This window comes from Urocampus carinirostris, chromosome 15 (genome assembly GCF_059441175.1).
Source record: "Urocampus carinirostris isolate Australia breed hairy pipefish chromosome 15, RoL_Ucar_1.0, whole genome shotgun sequence".
NCBI lineage: Eukaryota > Metazoa > Chordata > Actinopteri > Syngnathiformes > Syngnathidae > Urocampus > Urocampus carinirostris.
Window position 1 is genome coordinate 30,371,797 of NC_142363.1, and position 27,103 is coordinate 30,398,899.

General features: G+C 39.4%; 1 protein-coding gene and 1 long non-coding RNA gene across 2 annotated transcripts in view; one reads left to right on the forward strand and one right to left on the reverse strand.

Moving 5' to 3' along the window:
• Window positions 1-27,103, forward strand: part of LOC148352099 (uncharacterized) — a 152,819-nt gene that overhangs the window by 116,763 nt on the left and 8,953 nt on the right. The window lies entirely within an intron of this gene.
• foxg1a (forkhead box G1a) lies at window positions 23,903-26,412 on the reverse strand. The gene has a single exon (XM_088354030.1). It carries the CDS (start codon window positions 26,401-26,403, stop codon window positions 24,883-24,885), a length of 1,521 nt encoding a protein of 506 aa, XP_088210156.1. The 5' UTR covers window positions 26,404-26,412; the 3' UTR covers window positions 23,903-24,882.

Genomic DNA, 27,103 nt, shown 5'->3' on the forward strand with positions numbered 1-27,103 from the left:
TAGTGCAGGTAGGGTTAAGACAAAGGGTTGTCTCAATAGTCAGGGTTGGTACAAGTGCTTCAAATACTTGAAAATGCTTGAATTTTAATGTTGTGTTTTCAAGAGTTGAAAAGGGCTTGATATTTGGATGAGGTTTTATGAGGAATACCTGGAATATGACAATTTTATATACCGTAAATTCCGGACTATAAGCCGCTACTTTTTTCCCAAATGTTCAGACCTGCGGCTTATTCAGCGAAGCGGCTTATTTGAGTAATTTTCCATCAATAATGACGAGAAGACGAGGACGGCTTGCCGTGAATTTTATAATTGCGGCATGGCTTTATTTAACGGTTACGCTTTGAGTCCTGCGAGCGTGTTGCTAGTAGCGTTTTGCTACCCTTCACAGGCACGGTTTAGGATGAAAGTTATATTATTATTATAAAAGCTTTGAAAACTCTCTCGGTGTACCGTCTTTCTTTGGAAATATGTGTAACCATGTATGATATGTATTTGCAACTGTATATTTTTGTCATATATTTATTTTGGACACTTATTATAAGTCTTGCACTGACCAAGTAAAAAGAAGGGGCGTAACACACGCGGGGCATTATGGGAAGTAGAGACCAGTAAAGGTGAGTGTTTGTGGACACGGCAGCCAAAGGTGCATATATATTTTTCCTACCCTTACCTTTGGAAATATACAGTTTTTTTTCCTTGGCTTGCTTTCAACGGGTACTCGGATGTTGCAGGTCTGCATTAAATGATAAGCACCGGTATCATTTTTCATTTAATCAGTCGGCTATGGATTCTGACTGTTACGGCATGTGATGGTGAGATCAGGGCATTGACTCGGCCCCTTCGTTGAAAACAAGCGTATCAGCCTAATGGCTTAGAGCAGGGGTGTCAAACTCATTTTCACTCGGGGGCCACACGATAGAAAAAACAACCTGTCAGGGGCCAGACTAGTAGATTAAAGGGAAAGAAAAAGAGAGATGAATAAAAGAGAAAGCAAGGGAAAAGGAGAGAGGGCGGGACAAAGAAAGAAAAAGAGAGTAAGGGAGAGCGTAAGAAACAAAAGAGATAAAAAGTCGTGAGAGAGGGTGAAAAGAAAGGGAGAGGCAGGACAGAACTCCAAAGAGAAATAGAAAGACAGAAGGAGAGAAAAGAGAAAAGAAAGCGCGAAGAGTAGGAAGAGAGAAAGAGAAAAGAGAGAAAAGGAAAAAAGGAAGTTAGAGCAAAAGAAGTTAAAAAGACACAGGGAGAGAAACAGAGGAACAAAGGAAGAGAAAAAGAGAGACAGAGTGAAAGAGACAGACACAGAGAGTGGGAGAAAAGGGGTGGGGGGGGGAGCGAGAGAGAGAGAGAAATAAATACAAGTACAGTGTCTTTGTGGGAGGAACCTGGCTTTGGCAACATCAAGTTGACATCTTTCAACCTGCAGTTTGTTTTTCTCTTGCACTTCTCTGAGTGTTGTCTGGCGGGCCGGATTCACTCCCTTAGCGGGCCTGACCTGGCCCGCGGGCCGCCTCTATGACACCTGTGGCTTAGAGGAATGATACAAAATGATTGATATTGGATATGTGATAGGGAAACACCATATTTACACAATGTCCCCCCAATAAAGTTGTTCAGTTCAAATGGATTCCTATTCTTAATGTGGGTGCATGCGGCTAATATACCGGTGCGGCTTGTGTATGTGATAAATCGGTTTTCCTTCCGAAGTGTGGGGGGTGCGGCTTATAATCAGGTGCGCCTTATAGTCCGGAATTTACGGTATATATTTTTTTAATATTTTGAAGAATACCAACGGGGTCCGAAGTGTGGGGGGTGCGGCTTATAATCGGGTGCGCCTTATAGTCCGGAATTTACGGTATATATTTTTTTAATATTTTGAAGAATACCAACGGGGTCCGAAGTGTGGGGGGTGCGGCTTATAATCAGGTGCGCCTTATAGTCCGGAATTTACGGTATATATTTTTTTAATATTTTGAAGAATACCAACGGGGTCCGAAGTGTGGGGGGTGCGGCTTATAATCAGGTGCGCCTTATAGTCCGGAATTTGCGGTATATATTTTTTTAATATTTTGAAGAATAAAAACAGGGTCATTTTTGACCCACTTAAGGGTTTAAGGGGAGGGCCGACACGACTCACTGTAAGCCAGGGGTGTCAAACGGGCGGCCCGCGGGCCGGATCAGGCCCGCTAAGGGACTAAATCCGGCTCGCGAGTCAACGCTCGGAGAAGTGCAAGAGAAAAATGAGCTGCAGGTTGAAATATATCCAATTAATGTTGCCAAAGCCAGGTGCCTCTCACAAACGCTGTACTTGTATCTCTCTTTCTCTCTCTCTCTCTCAATCTTCCTTCCACTCTTTATCTCTCTCTCTTTCACTAGCCCCGTCTCTCTTTTTCTCTTTCTTTGTTCCTCTTTGTCTCTGTATTTTTACCTTATTTCACTCTTCCTATATCTCTCTTGCTTTCCCCTTCTCTCTTTCTCTCCTTCTCTTTTCTCTCCTTGTCTCTTTCTATTTCTCTTTAGATTTTGTTCTCTCTCTCTCTTTCTTACCCCTCTCTCACTATTTCTCTTTTTATCTATTTTGTTTCTCACGCTCGCTCTCTCTTTCTTTTCTCTCTCTTTCTCCCTTTCTCTCCTTCTTTGTCCCACCCTCTCTACTATTCTCTCCCTCTCTTTCTCTTATTTCTTTTTCTCCTTTTTCGTTCTCTCTAATCTACTGTTCCGGCCCCCGAGAGAATGTTTGTTCTCTCGTGTGGCCCCCGGGTTAAATTGAGTTTGACACCCCTGCTGTAAGCCTTGCTTTGCCATTGCATTTCCTTTTCCCGCCTGAATAACGGCAGCTGGAATTAGTTTGTATGAAATTGTCCTCTGAGGCGTCAATGGAATATAATTTTTAAAACAGGAAAAAAATAATAATTCTAAACGTGCAATTAAGTGTTTTATGAATATAATGCATTAATATTATTATTATTTTACTTTTGGACCCGGAACATATCAGAAAAATTGGCTGAATTGAATTAGTTTTCTATTATAAAAGATAGTTTTTCAAACTTTTTATTTCATTTTTAATCGTGAAAGTATCCAAACAAACGTATCGATTATAAATATAATTGGTGATTATTTTTTTAACTGACAAGCAAAATAGCCCGGAATTGCTGGACCGATAGAAGATTGGATTGGGATGCTTGGAGTGGTCAGTGGTTAGGAGTTGGCCATGTAACATGCTTTCCATTAGCGATGTAACTTAAGTATTTAATAATGTAAGTATTTATATTGTTAGTAACCTAATTGGGACAGCCACTTAGTGATGTAGCATGCTAGTTATCCACCTAGCATATTAGCAATATACAATGCATCTCATCTGCTTAGCCACCTTAAGCGTTAACACATTATTTGGTCTATTGGCAATGTAGCATGATAACAATTTGAAAATGTACATTGTTAGCTATTTCATCACTTAGCATTGTATCTCCTTGGGGTATTGATATCATCTAGACCACAGGTGTCAAACAGGCGGCCCGCGGGCCGGATCAGGCCCGCTAAGGGATTGAATCCGGCCCGCGAGACAACACTCAGAGAAGCGCAAGAGGAAAAACAAGCTGCAGGTTGAAATCAACCAAACATGATGTTGCCAAAGGCAGGTGCCTCTCACAAAGGCACTGTACTTTTATTTATTCCTCTCTCTCTCTCTCTCTCTCTCTTTTTTTTTCTTTCTCTTCTTTCTCTTCTTTCTTTCTTTCTCTTCTTTTTTTTCTCTTCTTTCTTTTCTTTCTTTCTCTTCTTTCTTTCCCTTCTTTCTTTCTCTTCTTGCTTTCTCTTCTTTATTTTTCTTCTCTTCTTTTTTTCTCTTCTTTCATTCTCTTCTTTCATTATCTACTTCCTCTTCTTTCTTTTATTTCTCGTATTTCTTTCTCTTTCTTTCTCTTTCTTTTCATTCTCTTATTTCTTTCTCTTCTTTCTTTTTCTCTTTCTTTCTCTTTCTTTCTCTTCTCTTCTCTTCTGTTCTCTTCTCTTCTCTTCTCTTCTCTTCTCTTAATCTACTAGTCCGGCCCCCGAGAGAATGTTTGTTCTATCGTGTGGCCCCTGAGTTAAAATGAGTTTGACACCCCTGATCTAGACACTGATATTGTTAGTAACCTAGTCCTGTCAGGTTGCTAGCCAGATGTTGTTAGTAACCTAGTCCTGTTAGGTTGCTAGCCAGTTAGCTACGTAGCATGTTAATTAGCAAGATAGCCAGCATCTCACCTGCTTATCTTACCTATTCGTCATTCATACTTAGCATCCTAATCGTGTAGCATGTAAAATAATAACTTATTAGAGTAAAATTAACTTTAAGTTTAACTCTAAGTTAAGTGTTCATTTAACACTCTCTAGAATGGAATATATATTTAATGGGGTAGGGTTAAAATTTACTCGGTAAGGTTATTTTTCTGCGCACAATACACTAGCTAGCAGGCTTTTCGCTAAAAAAGGGTAGCAATGCGCGGAAAACAGTATCTCAAAGATGTAGCGAGTTAACAAATTAGCTAGCATGAAATCCCTGTCGTAAATGTCAGGAGTTTTTGGTGTTTTTTTTTTTACAAAAAAAAAAAAAAAATCCGCCTGGAATATGCTTAGCGTGTTGAGTGGGTGTGCGAGACACTGATGAGTGTTTGTGTGTTAATCAGTGTGAGACAGACACAAGGGCAGGTGGTGTCGACTTTTGAAGTCCCAGCTGTACCTACTAATGCTAATAATCGTGTGTGTGCGCTTGATGATCGAATCCACCAGAGGCGGCGGCGCTTTTTCCCACTCCCCCTAAATCACACATCCCCACCCTCAATACCCTCAACGCCATATTATATCTTGCCACTGTTGTTTGTGCCACCGTGTGAATTTTCACACGCCGCCACAAACACACATTGCGAGCTCGCCTTCTCGTGTATTGTTGTGCGTCCGTCTTTTGTGTGTGTTTCCCATGATGCTTCAGGAGAGGCGGGGTGCTGCTTTTGTTACAGTACAAACAAACGCGGAAAAATAAACAAAAACAATAAGAGCGGGGGGTTTTTTTTGTCGGACGATGCATTGCACTCGCTGATACGGTGTTTCTCGGGAAAAAAAACGGAGGGTCGATTACACTCCTCTAAAGTAGATGGCGATAAGTGTGTTTGAGAGGGAACACTTCTCGTTTTATTGTGAGTTGGTTGGTTTTATTTCCTTTTCCTCCTGAAGGATTTTATACATTTGACTATACAGTGGGGCAGCACAGCGGCGCAGTGGTTAGCGCTTGTGCGGCACAGTTCATGTCATGGGAACCTGTCGTGGGTTCAAATCCAGCTCCAGACTTCCTGTGCGGAGTTTGTATGTTCTCCCCGTGCTTGCGTGGGTTTCCTCCGGGCACACTTCAGGTGAATTGGCCGGTCCAAATTGTCCCTAGGTGTGAATAAGCGAACGAGTTGTCTGTCCCTGTGTGCCCTGCGATTGGCTGGCAACCGGTTCAGGGTGTCCCCTGCCTACTGCCCGGAGATGGCTGGGATGGGCTCCAGCCCCCCCGCGACCCTAATGAGAGATGAGACTATACAGTGGAACCTCACTAGTTCGCGGTTCCACTTTTGCGGGTTCAGAGCTTCCCGGGTCTAAAAAATATACCTTCTCAATAAAAGCATTTATTGATTTGACGCCATTGAGCGCGAGTTTATGTCAAGTGAGGACACGGTGTGGACACTCATATTGTGAAGGGGAGGGGGAGGCCCTGACACAATCGATCATGGACAATCCATCGCATCCACTACACGGCATTATCTCCAGACAGAAGAGCAGTTTCAGCGACAGACTGCCGTCACTGTCTTGTACTACGGACAGACTGAAGAGATCTTTTCTTCCTCATGCCATGAGGCTCTTTAACTCTACCCGGCAGAGTAAAAGCCCACATTAAACCACACCACCTACATTGCATATTACCGAATCTTACTGCAATATGTATTCTGTGTAGCACTATTTAGTTATTCTATATAACACGCTACAGTGGGCATTTGCACGTCACACTGGGTATTTGTATATTGTATTCTTTTTGCTTTATTATTGTACTGTTCTCAGCTCGGGGATGCTGCTGGAAGTGAATTTCCCTTCGGGGATGAATAAAGTATCTATCTATCGATCTATCAATGCTTAGTCATGGTGAGTTACCGCTTTGCTCACCCCCTTGTCCTTCAACTCCCCCCACCTCACCCCCTTCTTATGTGGCGCTCAGTTTATCAAGGAGGAACTCTGCGACGCGACGTAAATATATTCTCTTCTGTCACATTTCATCTCAAGTTTGACTTTATGATACCAAAAGCGAGCGGTTGTTTGTACTACCTAAACACGGCTAATTGTGTGTGGTTTCGTGTATTTGTGGTAAAAGCCGTTCGATGCCGCTAGCTAAAGTATGTTGTTATTGTCAGAATGTAGCTTTTTCACTTTTATTAAAATGAACACAGACCATTTTTTAACTGTTGTTTCCCAAAACGCTTCACAAACACTCATCAAATATCACATTTTCACTGTTTTTATTTTCAATATGTAACCGGTAGCGTTACATATTTTACAGTTGTTGTTTTTTTTTGTTATAACGTGAATTTCACTCTCTCTCTCTCTCTACCCGTATTCTATACGATGCACTGTATACAGGGGGGTATACTGTATACCTGTTTACGTTTTTTTAAGCATTTTTGAAGGGGCGCCGCTACTTCGCGGATTTTCAGTTTTCGCAGGTGGTCTTGGTCCCCATTAACCGCGAAACCCAAGGGATTACTGTAAAAGATTTTATACGATTGAATACAAGTTACATTTATTGAGTGCAATGAAGATTTTCACCGAGTAGGCTTAAGTTCAATGAGCAGTGAAAGTTCAGGGCAAATAAGCTGACGTAAGACTGATAAGATAATCAGCACTTCCCGACGCAGAGGGGCCCTGACGCTCGGGATGTTTTGACCATTCCAAACATCGGGTGGAGCCCTCGTGGGGGCTTCCCTGGCACGCCCATGGGAGGAGCCAGTACACCAGCTTGCGGAAAAACGTGGGCCGATGGAAGAAAGTCTGAGGAGGCTTGACAGAGACTCGAGCGACACTAATTCGGCTAATTCGGCCATATTCGATGGAGTTCACTTTCTTTAAGAAATTAGTTCTGCCCCCAAGTGGAAATGCCGGTCTCTTGTTCATCTTTTCCATCAAGAAATGAGCATGCATTGTTAGGTGAATGTAGGTTGTGTTTGGTTAATGGAGTCAGATAACTAATTCGAACAATTTGGTAAACGATACATTTTAATATTTATTTCATAACACTCCCCATAACAATGGGTGCCAAAGATATTTATATTGGAGGTGATTAGGGGAAGAACTGGAAAACAATGGCAACAATTGAGTTGAAGAAGGAAAATGGTGTTCGAGTTTCCTTCGCTGCTGAAAGTTGTATACATTCGTTTCATTTTATAAACTGAGAAGTGGTCGAGCTCTACAAATCCCCCCTCTATCTTACTGTACCAGGTACCTGTCTCAGCTCCATGGGGAGCAGAGCTTTCAGCCGCTCTGCCCCCCAGCTCTGGAACTCATTTCCACCTGACTTTGAGTTTCGCCACCCTGTCCACCTAATACAGACTCGAAACACACCTCTTAGGACTCGCCTCTTTAGAGTTATCTGCTTCACATACTGCCACTGTTCCCTCTAAGCTGCGTGTATGCGCAATTGCCCAAAGCTTTTCCACGCACAAGAAAATCTAGCCGGCTCACAAAAATCAGGGCTCGAAATTGCTAATTAAGAAGCGAATTAAGTCAAAATTACAGTGCATGGAGGTAAAAATACACGGGTTCCCCTGACGCTGTGTTCTAAATGTGTTATTTAGAAATCAATGTAGAAGTAGAACGAAGTTGAGTAAAGTCAGTAGAGTTTTTCGAGAACCGGCTTCTTCAGCTCTGTCCACTTAAAAGAACCGGCTCTTTCGGGTCCCAAACGGCTTTTCAGGTTGTTTTTGGTTCTTTAATCCTTACATGACCAAATATTATGTAAAATTGTGCACAAAATGACTTAAAGGAAAGGGGGAAATAGAACAAAAAAGAAAAAAATGCCAAAATGAAAAAGTAGTGAAAAGCTGAGAAAAAAACAAAACAAAAGGAGAGAAAAAGAGAAAAAAAAAGAGCAGGAAAGAAAAAAAAAGAAGCAAATAAAGGGGAAAAAAGGTAATAGAGATAAAAAAAGCAAGAAAAAAGTAACAGCTAGGAAAATATGAACACAATGATGTTTTTTTAAGAAGGATTTTTTTTAAAAAAGGAGAAAAAAACAGGGGAAAAGATAATGATAAGTATTATTATGATAATCTGCAAAGACTTGAAATAGCTAAGTGGCTAACATATTAGCTAGCATAGCAGTCCTGTCATTGACATCGGCTACAAACATTCTAAACCAATCATTGAACACAGTGTCCCTTTGTGTGTCTACTACAATAATAATCTTACAGAAATACTACAAAATTACTACAAAACAAATTATTACATTGAGTGCTAAAAAACACAGACTTGATGTAGTATTTTGCTTTAACTCTGAAAAGAAAAGAAATACTACAGAAATACTAAAAGAATATTCCTACAGTGATACTATAATAAAGAAATACTACCACTGACCAATTATTCAGCAAGTCTCCTATGGCCATGACAGATTTAAAACCAGGTTTTCTTCCTCCACCCCTTTGCATCCATCCACGACTCCACTGTACCACCTCAAATCACGTCACACCAAAAGTGAATCCAATTTAATTTTTCCTTTACATTAAATTAAATGGCAGCATTAACTTAAAAAAAAGTTCCCACAGGTGTGAAAACCACGTGAAGATGTGACCATGAGCTTTTTTTTTTTTTTTTCTTTTTGCCCCTGCCCAAATCTCGGTTCCCGGGTCAAAGTTCGAGACCCTCGTTAGGGCATCAAAGGAAAGAGACAAGAAGGACTTTACACTTCCTATCTGGACAAGCCGTTTCCATTCTGAGGACCCCGACATGCTGAGGGGCCACAAAGCCGAGTGGACCCCACCATTGTCCCTCGTCCCCTTCAAATGGGATCAGCCCCTGCCCCTTTTTTTTCTCGTCTACTCCGTTCACTGTCAATGAGGGCGGAACAATAGCTTTAAATATGAGTGAGGAAATATCACTTTCAATCCTGATAAAACTCAGGTTACCGTCGAGGGAAATAAGTTGAATTGAATCGTCTTTATTGTCCTTGATAACCACATTGTGCGATGAGATTAGACATGGCACTCCATGGGTAAACACTTAAGACTTTAAAGAGGGAAAAACGATAAAAGTTGTCAGGAAAAATAAGCAAAAATGTCTACTATGAATACTCCTAAATTATTATAATGGCACGGTGAACAAAAAAGTGCATTGTAACAAGTGTTAATAAAAAAAAAATCTGCATTTCAACTTAAAATATTCTGTAAATTTAGATAACAATACTACAGCAACACACAAAAAAACAGAGGGAACAACAAACGAAAAAATGAAAAAACAGAAAATGTATTCAAAACAGTTTAAAACATTCCCATAAAGGCTGAGAAGGAAAAGTATCATTAGAAATAAAAGAAAGCAAAGGAAATGAAAGGTACAAATTAAGGTACAAAGAGGGAAAGGGAGGAAAGGAACAAATGAAGGTACAAAGAGAAAGGAGAGGAAAGGAAAGAGACAAATGAAGGTACGAGGGAAGGAGAGGAAAGGAGAGCAAAGGAAAGGTACAAAGAGGGAAGGGGAGGAAAGGAACAAATGAAGGTACAAAGAGGGAAAGGAGAGGAAAGGAAAGAGACAAATGAAGGTACAACGAGGGAAAGTAAAGGAACAAATGAAGGTGCAAAGAGGGAAAGGAGAGGAAAGGAAAGAGACAAATGAAGGTACAACGAGGGAAAGGAAAGGAACAAATGAAGGTGCAAAGAGGGAAAGGATAGGAACAAATGAAGGTACAAAGAGGGAAAGGAAAGAGACAAATGAAGGTACAAAGACGGAAGGGGAGGGGAGGAAAGGAAAAAGGAAAGGTACAAATATAAAGGTACAAAGAGGGAAAGGGAGGAAGGGAACAAATGAAGGTACAAAGAGGGAAAGGAAAGGGACAAACTAAGGTGCACGGAGGGAAAGGAGAGGAACGGAACAAATGAAGGTAAAGCTGGTTCTCTAAAAAGAGACGGACTTTCACTACACAACTCGAACTCGAGATCGGCGTGCGGACGAAAACTCGAACCGCGAGACCAAAACAACAATGGCGGATCTGCCTGACGAAATGTTTGGAGTGCGGTAAACCTATGTTTAAAAAAAGTCATCGGGTAATAATGACAATTTGGTGTCAAAAAAGTTGCGTCCCGGGGACGCACGTTGATTTGAAAGCAAATTTGTCAATTATGGGTACCATCCGGAATACATCTATCACGAAACGGCAAATCAATCAAGTCAAACGAGTTCGAGTTGTGTAGTGAAAGTCCGTCTCTTTTTAGAGAACCGGCTTTTTCGGCTCAACTCATTCAAGAGAGCCGGCTCTCAAACGGCTCACTTGCTTTGATGCATTATTTTACGAATTATTATGTTGTATAGATAAGTTAAGAAAAAAAGGAAGTATAAAAGGAGAAAATGAAAAAAGACAGGTTTGTGGAGATCCCTTTTAATTAGTATATTACCAACAATAATTTAATGCAGAAAATGAATTCATAATTTAAATGAGGAAAATGTATTATTCTACTTCATTATATTTGCATGTATTTTTTCCTTCTATGTGAACATCAAAGCTACTTCATTTTTGAAGTTTTTTTAATAATAAACCTCATTCATGTCGAGCAAGACGGTTAGTATTAGGTGAAAATCAACACAAAATCAGTAATTTCTTCAGTGTCAGTAATAAGTCAAAACGTAACGCAGAAAGTGATAACAACGGCAATAATTCCGGCACGAAGAAACGGCGGAGAAATTCTTCGGAAGATCGCGGAGGAAAGGAAAACACGTGTGTTGAAGCCAACATTTCGACGAAACATAATAAACAAAAGAGTACTCCTAGCAAGAAAAGGACTTTTCTGACAAAATGGACTCAATTATATTCAGGGTTGGGTAGGGTTACTTTAACTTAATTACTTTCAAGTACTTTTGGATTACTCCAACACCAAATATGCTAATAAAAGACAAAAGAAACTAAATATGAATAAAATGACTCCATTTTGTGCAGGCTTGGGGAGTAACGGAACACATGGAACGGCAAAAATGATGTTGGCAAGCTGTTTGGATTGATTTTCATTTTGTTTCCGTCGCATTTGATGTTCGTTTTGCCGGAGATCAAAGAGATCAAAGCCAGGAGAGAAAGCTTACCACGTGTTGTGAGTCATCATTTTATTGATGACTCACAATGAAAGTAATCCAGTTAAAGTAACCCTACCCAACCCTGGCTATAACAATAACAATAATAGTAACAACACGATGACTTGTAATTTAATCTAAATTGGTAGCCGTTTATGCTAATTATTAATCACAAAAGTCAAAGGATAAAAACGAGTAAGTTTATCGCAAATAAAAAGGGGCGGGGAGAAAAACGTGACGAGTGATAGGGTAGAACAAGACGAAAGATTGGGAAAGAAAATCGAATAGTAGGAACGATTGAAGGAGAAAGAAAATAGAAGAGAAGCGGGGTGACAATGAGTAAAAAGAGGAGGCGGCACGGATGCTAACGGCTAAATGGAAGGCGGCGCTGAAGGAAGTCGGCGGAGCGCGTCGACTTTTGTGCAGCCCGCGAGTCAACATGAGAGTAAGTTGGAGAAAATATTGTTGTGTCTGCTAATTGGAGGAAGACAGGGAGGAGGAGGAAGGAAGGAAGGGAGGGATGGAGGAAGGAGGAGTCAAAGTAGAAGGAGGGGGCAGCTTTTGAAAGGCGGGCGGCGGCGGCGCTATTTCGGACAAAAGGATTAGTTGAGTTTGTTTAACCTGACAGCTGCTTTTTGCTAACTCATTAAAAACATTTTTCACGACCCGTCGACTGGTTGCGCAAGCGCTCTCCGCGCAGGAACTTCCTGTAACCGATTTTTTTTTTTTTTTTACAAGCAAAACACAAAATGGAGTCACTTATCTTATCACCTTTATCTTCTTTGTTCCTTTATATTGTGTAAATTATAACCTCTTCTTTGTTTTCTTTTATTCTGACTGTTAAACGTGAAACTGGAGTGCCACGTCCAATTTTGTTGTCACAATATGTTCGACCCATTTTGTAACAATGACAATAAAGGTATATTCTATTCTATTTTATTACTGTGTTTATTCCGTCTAAGGCGCTTTTTCTTAAAAGTATTCGAAATTTGTATTATACATTAATAAATTTAATATTATACTTTTATTTTTTTACTTTTATTTTGTTTTTTACTTTTATGTTATTTTATTTTTTACTTTTTTATTTTTACACTTTATTTTGGTAGTACAGGTGTCGGTAACCCAAAAAGGTTCAAAAAAAACATCACGGTTCACAGATCCTTAATTGCCTGGGAATTCAGGGTACCAGTGAGGACGCAACTCTGGACAGCTTTCTCCACTGTTGCCGGTCTCTGGTCTGTTCTTGGGTCCTGGCAACGTTGGAACCAGTCCATTCCTTAATGTTGTCGGACCAGTTCTTCTTCTGCCCCTCTTGGACTGTGCCCTGGGAAATAATCCTGTCCTGTCCTGATGATCTTGTGACGTGAACATACCACAGAAGTTTCCAGAAGGGAAAGGGAGGAAAGGAACAAATCAAGGTACAAAGAGAGAAAGGAGAAGAAAGGAAAGGAGCAAATGAAGGTACCAAGAGGTAAAGGGAGGAAAGGAATGCAAAGGAAAGGTACAAATGAAGGTACAAAAAGGGAAAGGGTGGAAAGGAACAAATGAAGGTACAAAAAGGAAAGGAGAGGAACAAAGGAAGGTGAAAAGAGGGAAAAGAGAAGAAAGGAAATGAACAAATGAAGGTACAAAGAGGGGAAGGAGAGGAACAAATGAAGGTACAAAGAGGGAAAGGGAGGAAAGGAAACCAAAGGAAAGGTACAAAGAGGGAAAGGGAGGAAAGGAACAAATGAAGGTACAAAGAGGGAAAGGAAAGAAAAGGAAAGGAACAAATTAAGGTACAAAGAGAGAAAGGAGAAGAAAGTAAAGGAGCAAATGAAGGTACAAAGAGGGAAAGGGCGGAAAGGAACAAATGAAGGTACAAAGAGGGGAAGGTGAAAAGAGGGAAAAGAGAAGAAAGGAAATGAACAAATGAAGGTACAAAGAGGGAAAGGGAACGAACAAAGGAAGGTGCAAAGAAGGAAATGAGAGAAAAGGAAAGGAACAAATGAAGGTACAGAGAGGGAAAGGGAGGGAAGGAAAGAACAAATGAAGGTGCAAAGAGGGAAAGGAATGCAAAGGAAAGGTACAAATGAAGGTACAAAGAGGGAAAGGGATGAAAGGAAAGGAACAAATGAAGTTGCAAAGAGGGAGAAAAGGAGGAAATGAACAAATGAAGGTACAAAGAAGAAAAGGAAAGGAACAAATGAAGGTACAAAGAAGGAAAGGACAGGAAAGGAACAAAGGAAGGTGAAAAGAGAGAAAGGAGAAGAAAGGAAAGGAACAAAGGAAGATACAAAGAGGGAAAGGACATGACCATACCACAGAAGTTTCCATCTGCCCACAGTTCACAACAGTTCTTGGTAGGCTCCAATGTTCCTTCTGATGGTGTTGCACCATTTCGTTTTATCACATGGGCTAAGTAGCTAATGCCCTAGAAGTTACCTGTAGCATTGCATCTCCAAAAGCCTTTCCAGTTTTCCTGGTAGAGTCCATGTCTCACAAACGTTGAGGGAGATGGAGGTAACCACTTCTCGGTTCTTGTCACTCCAGATGGGTTCAAGTCTGGCAAGCGCGACTGTGGTTTGAGCTATTGAAGGATTTTCCTTGGCATGCCCATGGGAGGAGTCGGCACGCCAATATGCAGGGAGAAGATGGTGAATAGGAGAGAGCTAAAGGACTTCAGAAGAGGGCTTCCCAGAGGCTTTCTGGTTCTGACCCCTCCTCTGTTAGCTTCAAGATGTTAAAATTCGGTGACAGGTTCTAGCTCTCTGTGGTTGATGGTGACGTTCCTGGTGATACCTTGGAGATAGTTGGTCTTTACTGTGCTGTTTTCCATCCCATACCTGGTTGATGCCTCATCCAGGCGATTGATCAGATCTTTAAGTTCCTGTTGGTCTTCAGCAAAACAGAGGTTAGGGATATTGGGTCCCCCAATACTGACCGTACCTTCATGTCGCTCCAGAGCTTCAGACATGTTTCTCTCCAGGAGTTGGAGAGAGGTTTCAAACCATTCTCCAATGGTACTTCACCGTTGGTATCGGCATACGGTTCTTCAATGGTCTGAACTAGGACTTCCTCATGATGGTCCATGAAGCGGATTGCAATAAAAATCTGTTCTGTGGTGCTAAATCCCTCCCTGAAACCTGCTTGTTTTTCACCTAGGATGTTTTCAGCCTGAAAGAGAAATAGAACGAAATACAGAAAAAGAAAGATATGAAAAAGAATGTGTGAAAGAGACAAAAAAGGGAGGGGAGGAAGCGAGAAAGAAAGAGACAGAAAGAGAGAAAGAAAGACATATGGAAAGCGAGGATAGAAAGAGAGAAGAAAAAGGAGAACAGGAGAGAGAAAAACAAGAGAGAAAAAGAGTGCCAAAGAGAGAAGAGAAATGGAGAAAAAGAGAAAGAGCAAGAAAGAAATAGGTAGAGAAAAAGAGACACAAGAAGAGAGGAAGAGAAAGAAAGATAGAAGAAAAAGGAAAACAAGAGAGAGAAAAACAAGAGAGAGAAAAAGAGAAAGTGCGAAAGAGAGAAGAGAAATGGAGAAAATGAGAGAAAGAGACACAAGAAGAGAGGAAGAGAAAGAAAGACATGTAGAAGGTGAGGATAGAAAGAAAGAAGAAAAAGGAGAACAAGAAAGAGAAAGTGCGAAAGAGAGAAGAGAAATGGAGAAAAAGAGAGAAAGAGCAAGAAATAAATGGGTAGAGAAAAAGAGAGAAAAGAGACACAAGAAGAGAGGAAGAGAAAGAAAGACATGTAGAAAGCTAGGATAGAAAGAAAGAAGAAAAAGGAGAACAAGAAAGAGAAAGTGCGAAAGAGAGAAGAGAAAAAGAGAGAAAGAGCAAGAAAGAAATAGGTAGAGAAAAAGAGAGAAAAGAGACACAAAAGAGAGGAAGAGAAAGAAAGACATGTAGAAAGCAAGGATAGAAAGAAAGAAGAAAAAGGAGAAGAAGAGAGAAAAACAAGACAGAAAAAGACAGTGAGAAAGAGAAAAGAGAAATGGAGAAAAAGAGAGAGAAAGAGCAAGAAAGAAATAGGTAGAGAAAAAGAGAGAAAAGAGACACAAGAAGAGAGGAAGAGAAAGAAAGACATGTAGAAAGCGAGGATAGAAAGAAAGAAGAAAAAGGAGAACAAGAGAGAGAAAAACAAGACGGAAAAAGAGAAAGTGAGAATGAGAGAAGAAAAATGGAGAAAAGGAGAGAGAAAGAAAGAAATAGGTAGAGAAAAAAAGAGAAAAGGGATGCAAGAAGAGAGGAAGAGAAAGAAAGACATGTAGAAAGCGAGGATAGAAAGAAAGAAGAAAAAGGAGAACAAGAGAGAGAGAGAAACAAGAGAGAAAAAGAGAAAGTGCAAATGAGAGAAGAGAAATGGAGAAAAAGAGAGAAAGGGCAAGAAAGAAATAGGTAGAGAAAAAGAGAGAAAAGAGACACAAGAAGAGAGGAAGAGAAAGAAAGACTTGTAGAAAGCGAGGATAGAAAGAAAGAAGAAAAAAAGAGAACAAGAGAGAGAAAAACAAGAGCGAAAAAGAGAAAGAGAGAATAGAAATGGAGAAAAAGAGAGAAAGAGCAAGAAAGAAATAGGTAGAGAGAAAAGAGACGCAAGAAGAGAGGAAGAGAAAGAAAGACTGAAATAGAGACAAAGCGAGAAAAGAGACACAGGAATAGAGGAAGAGAAAGAAAGACAGTATGAGAAACTGCGGGAGAAAGAGAGAAAATGGAGAAAGAGGAAAAAAGAGAAGAGAAAGAAAGATTAAAATAGAGACAAAGAGAGAGAGGGAGAAAAAGACCGATGAAAAAAGAGAAAGAGAGAAAGAAACAGAGAGAGAGAGAGAAACAGAGAAAAAAATACAGCTATAGTTGCTTTGACAGTCGCACCAGGGTTTATTAATTTGACCTTTTTTTTCTCCTGAGCTTCTCTCAGCCTCGTCTCATGGGCCAGAATTAATTTGTCGGCGAGCCTGAACAGGCCCGCGAGCCGCACTTTTATGTTTTGCTCAGAACCTTTGCTCGGAAAATCCCAAGAGCCAAGAAGAAATCGATGGCGTTCTCCATTCGGGCTCTGGTGCAGTGGTATGAAATTTGATCTGCAACCTCAGTGGTTGTGTTTAAATCCAGGCTTAAAACACATTTCTATTCAAAAGCTTATAAATGATGTTGAGCTCAGGAATCATAGATAACACACGAAAAGGTGCCAAATCATTCTATATGGGAATTTTCCATAGAGACTGCTGATATTTTTATGAGCGTTTTACAGTTTATTTATAGCACCAAAGAGTTACTTTGGGTTTTTTTTCGGGGATTCTGTGTCTAACAGCCTGTCGCACCTCTTTGATGCCATTTTTACAAGGATCAAAGCTAACACAAATATTTTGGTACCAGCCTGTCTCACCTCTTTGATGGCATTTGTGTAAGCATCAAAGTTAACACATACCTTTATATATCCAGCCTGGCTTACCTCTTTGATGGTATTTTTATAAGCAACATAGCTAACACAAATATTTTGGTACCAGCCTGTCTCACCTCTTTGATGGCATTTGTGTAAGCATCAAAGTTAACACATACCTTTATATATCCTAGCCTCTATTCTTAGCATCAGAACTAATAAATATGTTTTAGTGTCCAGTTTGACTTTATGATTTTTTTTTGCATCAAAGCTAATACATATACAGCCCAACTTGCTTCTTTGATGGCATTTTTGTTAACAACAAGGTTAACACATGCCCTTTTTTGCATCCAGTCCGACTTGCCTCTTTGATGGCCTTCTTGTTATCAAACTAACGCAAACCTTTTTTTGTATCCAGTCCGACTTGTCTCTTTGATGGTATTTTTGTTACCATCAAAACTAACACAAACCTTTTTTTTTCATCCAGTTTGACATGCCTCTTTGATGGCATTTTTTGCTCCCATCAAAACTAACACAAACCTTTTTTTTTGCATCCATTCTGATTTGCTTCTTTGATGGCATTTTTGTTAACCACAAGGTTAACACATACCTTCTGTTCGCGTCCATTCCGACTTGCCTCTTTGATGGTATTTTTATCAACAACAAGGTTAACACACATCCTCTTTTGCATCCAGTCCGACTTCCCTCTTTGACGTCATTTTTGCTACCATCAAAACTAACACAAACTTTTTTTTTTGCATCCAATCTGATTTGCTTCTTTGATGGCATTTTTGTTAACGACAAGCTTAACACATACCTTCTGTTTGCGTCCATTCTGATTTGCCTCTTTGATGGTATTTTTGTTGTCATCAAAACTAACACAAACTTTTTTTGTGTGTCCAGCCTGATTTGCTTCTTTGATGACATTTCTATTAACAACAAGGTTAACACATACTTTTTTTTGCATCCATTCCGACTTGCCTCTTTGATGGCATTTCTGTTATCATCAAAACTAACACAAACAATTTTTTTTTTGCGTTCAGCCTGATTTGCTTCTTTGATGACATTTCTGTCGACAATAATGTTAACACATACCTTTTTTGCATCCAGTCTGATTTGCCTCTTTGATGGTATTTTTATCAACAACAAGGTTAACACACGTCCTCTTTTGCATCCAGTCCGACTTTCCTCTTTGATGGCTTTTTTGCTACCATCAAAACTAACACAAACCTTTTTTTTTGCATCCATTCTGATTTGGTTCTTTGATGGCATTTTTGTTAACAACAAGCTTAACACATACCTTCTGTTCGCGTCCATTCTGATTTGCCTCTTTGATGGTATCAATTTTTATCAACAACAAGGTTAACACACATCCTCTTTTGCATCCAGTCCGACTTCCCTCTTTGACGTCATTTTTTGCTACCATCAAAACTAACACAAACCTTTTTTTTTTGCATCCAATCTGATTTGCTTCTTTGATGGCATTTTTGTTAACAACAAGCTTAACACATACCTTCTGTTTGCGTCCATTCTGATTTGCCTCTTTGATGGTATTTTTGTTGTCATCAAAACTAACACAAACTTTTTTTGTGTGTCCAGCCTGATTTGCTTCTTTGATGACATTTCTATTAACAACAAGGTTAACACATACTTTTTTTTGCATCCAGTCCGACTTGCCTCTTTGATGGCATTTTTTGCTACCATCAAAACTTACACAAACCTTTTTTTTTTGCATCCATTCTGATTTGCTTCTTTGATGGCATTTGTTGTCAGCATCACTAACAATTTTTTTTTTTAATCCAGCTTGACCTCTCTCTTTGATGCCATTTCTATTTTAGCATTATGGCCAGTGGTGGTCAAGCTACGGCCCGGGGGCCACATAAGTGTTTTAACCCGGTCTGCCAAAATGAAAATAATAAAAAAATAATGATTACATATATGCAAAAAATGTCATCCTTCGTGTTCCTTCAAAGTTATATTTTTCATTGCCTTCATTTTTTTTTCTACTATTTCTTCATTAAACTCATCAACATATTTATTAAACTCCATGAGATCAAAAACACCTCTCAAAAACACTTGCTTTGAGTTTTCAATGTCAATGATCAAATTTAGCACGTAAAGGGGGATATTATATCCATTTTCTATTTGAATTTCTATATATGAATATTTAACATTTATTGGTTTCAAACCCAATTTGATGAAATGGTGCCTTCATGAACATAGGTCCTTTTTCTTAATGTATTACAGAAATATTTAATTTTAAGACTTATACAAAGAAATTAGATATATCAATCAACCTCGAGCTAAATATTCGAACCCAATGCTGCCCACGATCTTCAAGTTTACCCACCTCTGATTTAAGCTAGCAAATATATTTGTTATCATCCAGCCTAACTTGCATATTTTTTCGCAACCTGGCAACCTTCGTCTTTAGCGATTTCGCTAGCTTCTTTCGTTAGCATGGTGGCTCAAAAAGGAAAGCCTTTTTAGCGTCTTTTATTGTAATATTTGTTAAATCGGAGATGTCATATTTAGTGAGGTTCTAGGGCAGGAGTTAGAAGTTCATTTAATATAAACATCAATTGTTTAACTGACTGTAGTTTTCCAATATTATGCTTTATTCATCACCTATACACTATATATTATAATCACGGGCAGGGTTGGGTAGGGTTACTTTAACTGGATTACTTTCAATTACTTTTGGATTACTCCTATGCCAAATATGCTAATAAAAGACAAAATAAACTAAATATGAATCAAATGACTAAATTTTGAGCAGGCTTGGGGAGTAACGAAATACATGGAACGGAAAAAATGATGTTGGCAAGCCGTTTGATTTGATTTTCATTTTGTTTCTGTGGCATTTGATGTTCGTTTTGCCGGAAATCAAAGAGATCAAAGCCAGGAGAGAAAGCTTGCCACGTGTTGTGAGTCATCATTTGATTCCTATTTAGTTTCTTTTGTCTTTTATTAGCCTATTTGGTATTGGAGTAATCCAAAAAGTCATTGAAAGTAATCAAGTTAATGTAACCCTACTCAACCCTGATCACGGGTAAAGCGTTTTTTAAGCATAATAAATGTATTCAGACATTTTAGGGAAAAAAAGTATTTTATTTCTGGCATTGTATGTGTTAAACGGTTTATTTCAACACTTGCAGTTTTACTCCTGAACCAACTCACCACGTGATACAAACTCAAGTGGGAACTATAAAAAAATATATATATATATATTTTTCCCTTTGGTTTGAAATATATAAAAATGAAATACAAAATAAACGTTTCAGCAGCATGGAAGAAAAGATTAGATTGGATAAAAAAAATACTAGGCTGTATTTATTTTAAATTCCGAGAAACTTCTATTTATTTTTTTACATACTTGGAAATGTATCTATTTTTTGTTAGCATAACAGCTAAAAAGCTAACATTTTGCATCCATATTATCCTTTTTATTGAATCATTATTATTATGTGTTTTCTTTTAAATTATTTGTATCATTCTGTCTTAATATTTTGGACCTCCACTGCGTAAATTTTTAAAAAAATATATATTTTTCTTTCATGACTTTTTGTGCACCATGTGTTCTATTTCACCCAAAACCCGATTTCAATAATATAATAATATAATTTACGATATGTATTACTTACATTAGTTACATTAAATGAATATTCTAAAAATATATAAACATACCAAAAAAAAAACAGAAAACTAAATTGTGAGCCCTAGTAACCTACATTTGTGAAAATTCCACATTCATCAATACCAACCAAGAAATCATCCGCGATCTGGTTAGTTCCTTTTTCCATCTTTAATTAGCTCTCATTTATTCCCCTTTTTATTGTGACTGAATGTCAGTTCGCACACTAAATATGAACAAAACGGCTCCAACGCTCACTTTATCCGCGTTTTTAATGCAAAACGGGACTTTCCACTCGCGTGAAATTAATTGCGTGTATTAAATATCCAAATCAGGTTTTGCTCACGTATTTTTTTTTCGCCCCGCACATTTTCTGACGTTTGCCACCTTTTTCTTTCGTTAAATTGAAAAAAAAAAATGTAGGATCGCGTATATGCATGACTTTATTTGAAAAATAAAAATTTCGGCTTGAATTTCATAGGATGCCTAAAAATGTGGATTTCTCTCATGATTTTTGTTTGTTTCACTTGCTGCTCCGTTCTTGTTATAGTGACGTCACGCGCAATGCCAATTTTTATTTATACGCCGCAGAATTTGTGACGGTGAAGTCAATTTAATTCCAATCTGTGATCTCTTTGGACAAAATGTCCATAATGTGTAATAAAGTAGAATAAAACGTGATAATTTCTTATAAAATTCAACCAATTGTCACTTATTTCGATTCGGGGGGGGAAGGGGAAAAATACCATTTAGAAATATAGATTTGACTTAGAAACAAGAAAGTCAACGACAATTCATGAATAAAAAATAAATGTTTTGAAATTTGTTGAGGTTAATATCATCGCACTATTGTAAAATGCAAAATGGATTTCTGATCTATTCTTAATTTAGGCCATTCGAAAAGCGCTACCATATAAATAATTTCCCATTGATCTTAACATCCATTTTTACCTCTTTGATTCCATGTTTATCCTGACACTTCTGATGTTGTTATAAGCAATATTTACCTACGTCGTCGTTAATAATGGGGATAATGGATCACGGTCAGGCAAGTGCCGTTCATTTAGGACAAAAATAACGAAAGAGCGGCCACACAAGTCAAAAACTTGCTCTCTTTTTTGTCCTGTTTTTATTTTATAATGTTCGAAAAAATAATAAAGCTCATTCTAATTTTAACTCAATCCAGTCGTGGGAAATGATAAAAATAATAACGATCGCTTCTCTCGAGTAGACAAAAAACAATAGGTTAAAAATTCGTGAATATCTTGATGATAATGATGAAGAATAGATTAGAAATAAAATAATTCTGAATTTTAAAAAAAGTGAGCAGAAAGTTTCCCAGTCAGCAAGAACCCAGGAAGTCCAGGACCCGACCTTTGAACCCTGAGATTGAACCCTCAAAATTGTGAAAACACCTGCACTCTTAAAATATTTGGCTTATTTATTGATTTATTTCTTTATTTACACTTAAAAACAATAACCAAAACAATGGGTGAGGGTGTATAATATTGTGAGACTCGAAACACCAAAGAACATTATTGATGATGCGTTCAGGTGCATCGGGAGATGTATTTAAGAGTTCATTTATGTGTTTATTTATTTACACTCTAAAAAAAAACAGTTGGGTAAAAAAATAACCTAAACAATGGGAGAGGGTGTATAATGTTACTGATGTTGTGTTCATGTACATCACGTATTTCAGAGCTAATTTATTTCTTTATTTATTTACACTCCAAAAACAGTTGGGTAAAAATAACCCAATGGACCAACACAGTAAAATACACCCACACAAATCTAATAACGCCATTTTTTTGTATACGAGATAATTCTGTTAAAAAATAGCACACGTATTATTTTGTTTAAAATAATATAAAAAGCGAAACTAGTTCATTTTTATTTTAAACAATCCGGGTGGTTTTGTTTAGAATAACCCAAAGATTTGGGTCATTATGTAAGAATAAAATTAGGATCAATTTGACCCAAATATTGGGTTCCTCCCGTTTTTCGGAGTGTATTTATTTATTTACTCGAATGTCTTAAACATAAAAATCGGGGGGAACGAATAAGAATGAGTTAACGGGAAAGAGACTACATACCCGAGGTAATACATATGATGAAAATGTAATTAATTCGATTAAATAGCATGCAGTGTCGATTAACGCGGAATTGTTGTTACATTAAAGATTTCATGTACACATAAATTCGGAGTTAATCCATCAATTAGATTACAAGGGGTTGAAGATGATCAATAACGACTGCGTTGTGTTCGGAAAATAAAACGATAAAAATGAAAACATCCGATTTTATTTTAATTTCAGGTTGTGTAGAATAAAATTTTCAGTTTATTTTGCCTCAAAATCCAAATTTTATTGATATCGCTCTTTTTAGACACTGAAATGCAACTCAAGGTATAATAAGTTTCGATAACAAAGCACTGCGATTGATATTGTCAATCAATGACTGATATTCCAACATATTTTTTTCTTAAAATCGAAATAAATGAAAAGCAATTCAAATATTGCTTTGAATTCATATTTCTTGCAAACGTTATCATGTGAAAAAGACGCATCTCCGTTTTTATTTTTATTTACATTTGTAAAATCCGACTTAAATATAATCTAGAATAGTCTTAATTTAAATTCACTCTATTTTATTATTCATATGGATGTCTGCTCAAAATGTTGATAAACTGGGGAAAAAAAAACACAAACATCTCACGATAACATGTTCTGATCGTTTTTTGTTGAGCTCCATGTCACAACGGGCACGCGCATACACACACATTTAATTATTCCATTTTACGAAAGAAAATACATCTGTATATTTTTACCTTGTTAGGTTCGGAAAAAAAAATAATTATGTTCACAATTATGTATCTTTTATGTAGAGGAATATGTTATATTTTTATTTCGTTTTTCATCTTGAACTGATTCAAATTGTGTTACAAGAGGAATTGAAATTTTGAAATCGTCTTCTTGCTGGCATATCAAAAATACGCTTCAAATATTTTGACTGTACGTCAAATAATATAAATGAGAATATTGAAAGAGTTCATATATTTTTCCCCTCAAAAGGAATTTCTTTTGACCAAATATGAAAATAGGTATGATATTGAAAAAATATCATCTTGAGAAACGATTTGAAACATCATTTGTTTTTGTTTTCTTTCGTGAATTATTTTAGAATAGAATAGAATATACCTTTATTATCATTGTTACAAAATGAGTTGAACATATTGCGACAACCAAATTATTACAGAAAGCAAAATGAGTGAATCAAAATATCGCGCTAATTTCCCAACGTTAATTAGTTCGTTTGAGTTTATCTGTTTTTACTTTCGTTAATTGTTTGTCATTATTATCCAAATGACGCGTCACATAGATAGCTGCACGATTGTCGTATTTTATTCCTTTTGTTTGTGAAAAATAATCATTTAACAATCTGGAAATATTAAACAAAAAACAACAGCGCCCAGATTTCAATACGAGAATTAATTCGTATTAAATAATTATTGATTAAATTAATCCATCATACATGTGAGACAATTATAAAATGACTGTAGAATAATTCCAGGAGAAGTGACTAATCTATTGGATTTTTTTATTTTCAATATCAGAACAAACTATGTTAACATCAATAGCAAGATGAATTTAAGCAAATAAGAAAAATCAAAATAAGAACATTCTTTTTTGAATTAAAGAAATAAAAGTCCGTCATGGACAATAAAACAAATAAACCAAACATTGAATTGTCTTCACGCGTTAGTCTATTGTTCATTGTCCTTTTATTCCTTTCAAAAATACGCGAACATGCATGAATAAAGCGCGTGCACGTTTTGACCCACAAAATCGGAAGGCCGTGCCGCTAACCTGTATATTCGACGTGAACGCGCATTGTTTATTTGTTGACAAAAGCACGCGCCCGCCCATCCGAAAATAAACAAAAATAGACAGAAAACCTCATCAATTTCAGCTATCTTTATTTCGTAAATTGCAACATTTCCTCGTCTTCGTTCGTTTGTTTTTTTTTGTTTGTTTTGAGGTCAAAGCGACACGAGAAGAAAATAAAAGAAGAGGGAAACATTCAAAAGACGAGCAGCAGAATATTTTTGGGATTCAGAAGACGAGCGGACACCGCAAAATAAAAGAAAAGAAAACGAGAAAAAGGAAAAAAAAATAGCTTCGTGCGAGTCAGTCGACTTGTTTTACATTTCTTCAGTCAGGAAAATAAAATAAAAATCACGTTTAATACTGAAACATTTTCAAGTGTAAATGTTGACTAAGGAAAATTAAAAATAAAATAAAAATAACTAACATTCTAGTCGACGCAGTATATACACACAGACACACACTTCCCCCCCACGCACACGTAAATCCAGATCACGAAGAATAATATTAAGAATAACAATAATATTAATAATAATATTAAAAAATACCTGGAGTCTTTCCCGGTTGTTCTTTTTTTTTGTTTGAGTTTATTTTTCTCGTTCTAGATTTTAAATTCTTTTTTTTTTTTATTCTTTTTTTCTTTTTAAATGTTCCACTTACAGTTGCCGAGTTTTCACCGTTAGTGGATGAGCGGGTTCGGGGTGGAGGCTTGGTTCTGGTGCGTGAAATAGTCAGATAGGCCGGCGGAAAGTCCGGTGGAGAAGGCCGGGAGAGAGCCGCCCATGGGCGCCCTCAGAGAGTCACACGAAGCGGCCTGCGGGGAAGCGGAGGTGGGGGCCCGGACGACCTGGCCACCTCCACCGCTGCCGCCTCCGCCCGCGGTGCTCACCGGGACGTGCGGGAAAAAGTAGCTGGTTTGTCCCGCGAGAAGGTTGACGGAACACGGGTTAAGCGAGTACGTCGTGCCGGAGCACGGCACGGAGAGGCCGCAGGGCACCGCGGACGCCGCCAACGCCGCCGCCGTTAAATGATGCGTGGCGTACGGGAGCTCCCCTCCTACCAGGCGCTCCATGCTCGACGGCGGGGGGAACGGATGCCCGGCGGCGTGCACGTTCTGCCCCAGCATGCTCCCGTACGACATGGGGTGGGCCGGGTAGGCCGCCGCGGCAGCCGCCGCCGCCGCAGCCGCCGCCGCGTTATACCCCACCGCGGTGCCCGCTCTCGGGTGGTGCAGGGACAGGAAGGGCGACATGGGCCAGTAAAGCGAGCCGGCCCGCTCCATGAAAGTGAGGCCGGAGGTGAGGCGCGCCCCCCGCTTGAAGGCCAGCTTGGCCCGCGAGGTGGTGGAGCGCCGGCGGAGTTTGCCGGTGGTGCCGCCGATGAAGACGTCGTCGCTGCTGGGGTCCAGCATCCAGTAGTTGCCCTTGCCCGGATCGTCGTAATGTCGGGGCACTTTCACGAAGCACTTGTTGAGACTGAGGTTATGGCGGATGGAGTTTTGCCAGCCTTGCTTGTTCTCGCGGTAGTAGGGGAAGTTCTTCATGATGAACTCGTAGATGCCGTTAAGCGTCAAGCGCTTTTCGGGGCTTTGGCGGATCGCCATCATGATGAGCGCGTTGTAAGAAAACGGAGGTTTCTCGAATTTCCCTCCTTTCTTCTCGGTCTCTTTCCCCTCGTCTTTCCCTTCTTTTTTATCTTCGGGTTTGTCCACCGCTGCCGAAGCCGCCTCGGGGGCCGCCTGCCCGCCCGAAGCTTCAACCCCCGGCGGGTCGCTCTTAGCGTCCGATTTCCCCGCGTCCTGCTGCGGTTTGACCTCCGCGTCGTCCCCTCGGTTCTGGTGGAGATGATGGTTCTGGTTCTGGACGTGGTGGTGATGATGATGATGGTGGTGGTGGTGGTTGTTGTTGTGCAGGTGTTGGTGGTTGTGGTTGTCGCTCTGCACGGCCTCGGGCACCAAGCTGTGGATGGTGAAGGACGACTTGGGGATCATTTTGAGTTCTTTGCGTTCGCCCATGTCCAACATCACCGAACGGAGTCGGAAGTGTGCCGCCGAGACGATCGACAGGACGGGAAAGGGAGGAAGGAGAGGAGGGGGGGAGATGGATGGATAGAAGGAGAAGGAAAGTGTAGCCCAACAAACTATTTCATGTTCGCTTTGGGGAGAAAAAAAGGAAAAACACACTGGCGCGCGCGCACACATACACACGGATGAGAGACAGATAGCAGCAATTAATTAGCGAGCTGCGGCGGCACAATACATTGGCTGGCGCTTCCTGCTTCGGCGACCAATCAGCGCGGGGGAAGCTGCAGCGCGCAGCCAATCGTCGCGCGGCTTTTGCAAACTGCCGCGCACGCGAAGAAGAAGTTCCCTCCTCGCAGGAGCGCGACGAGGCCAAGTGTTTTGGAGGTTTTCGACGCGTCTGCGAAAATAAAGAGGGGGGGGGGAGCTTCGGTTGAGGTCCGGTTCGGGTGCGGCCATTATAACGCTCGATCGGCCTGTGACGTCACCGCAGCAATTTTCTGCGGGGTTTTTTTTTTGCGTGTGCAAAGAAACCCCGCATCGAAAATTGCGGTTTGTCATTTCTTAAAGTGGCTTGAAAACAAACGCACCCTTTTCGCTAAAAGCGGATCGATGCAAATGTCAATATCGTCGATACCGAGCTAGTCTTTAAGTCGTGGTTTCTTCAGGTCGCTGATATCGAAGTTGTGAAACGTTGTATGCAACGAGATCAGACTTGGCACTCCAGGTTAAAGACGCGATATCGACTTTAAAGGTACATTGTTGTAATATTGGACTACTAAATGGCACTTGCGAACGAAAAGCAGGACCAAACGAGCACAGCGTAACAGCAAGACGCCTCATATACCTAAGACTTATAACATTGGTAAAATGGCGGCGC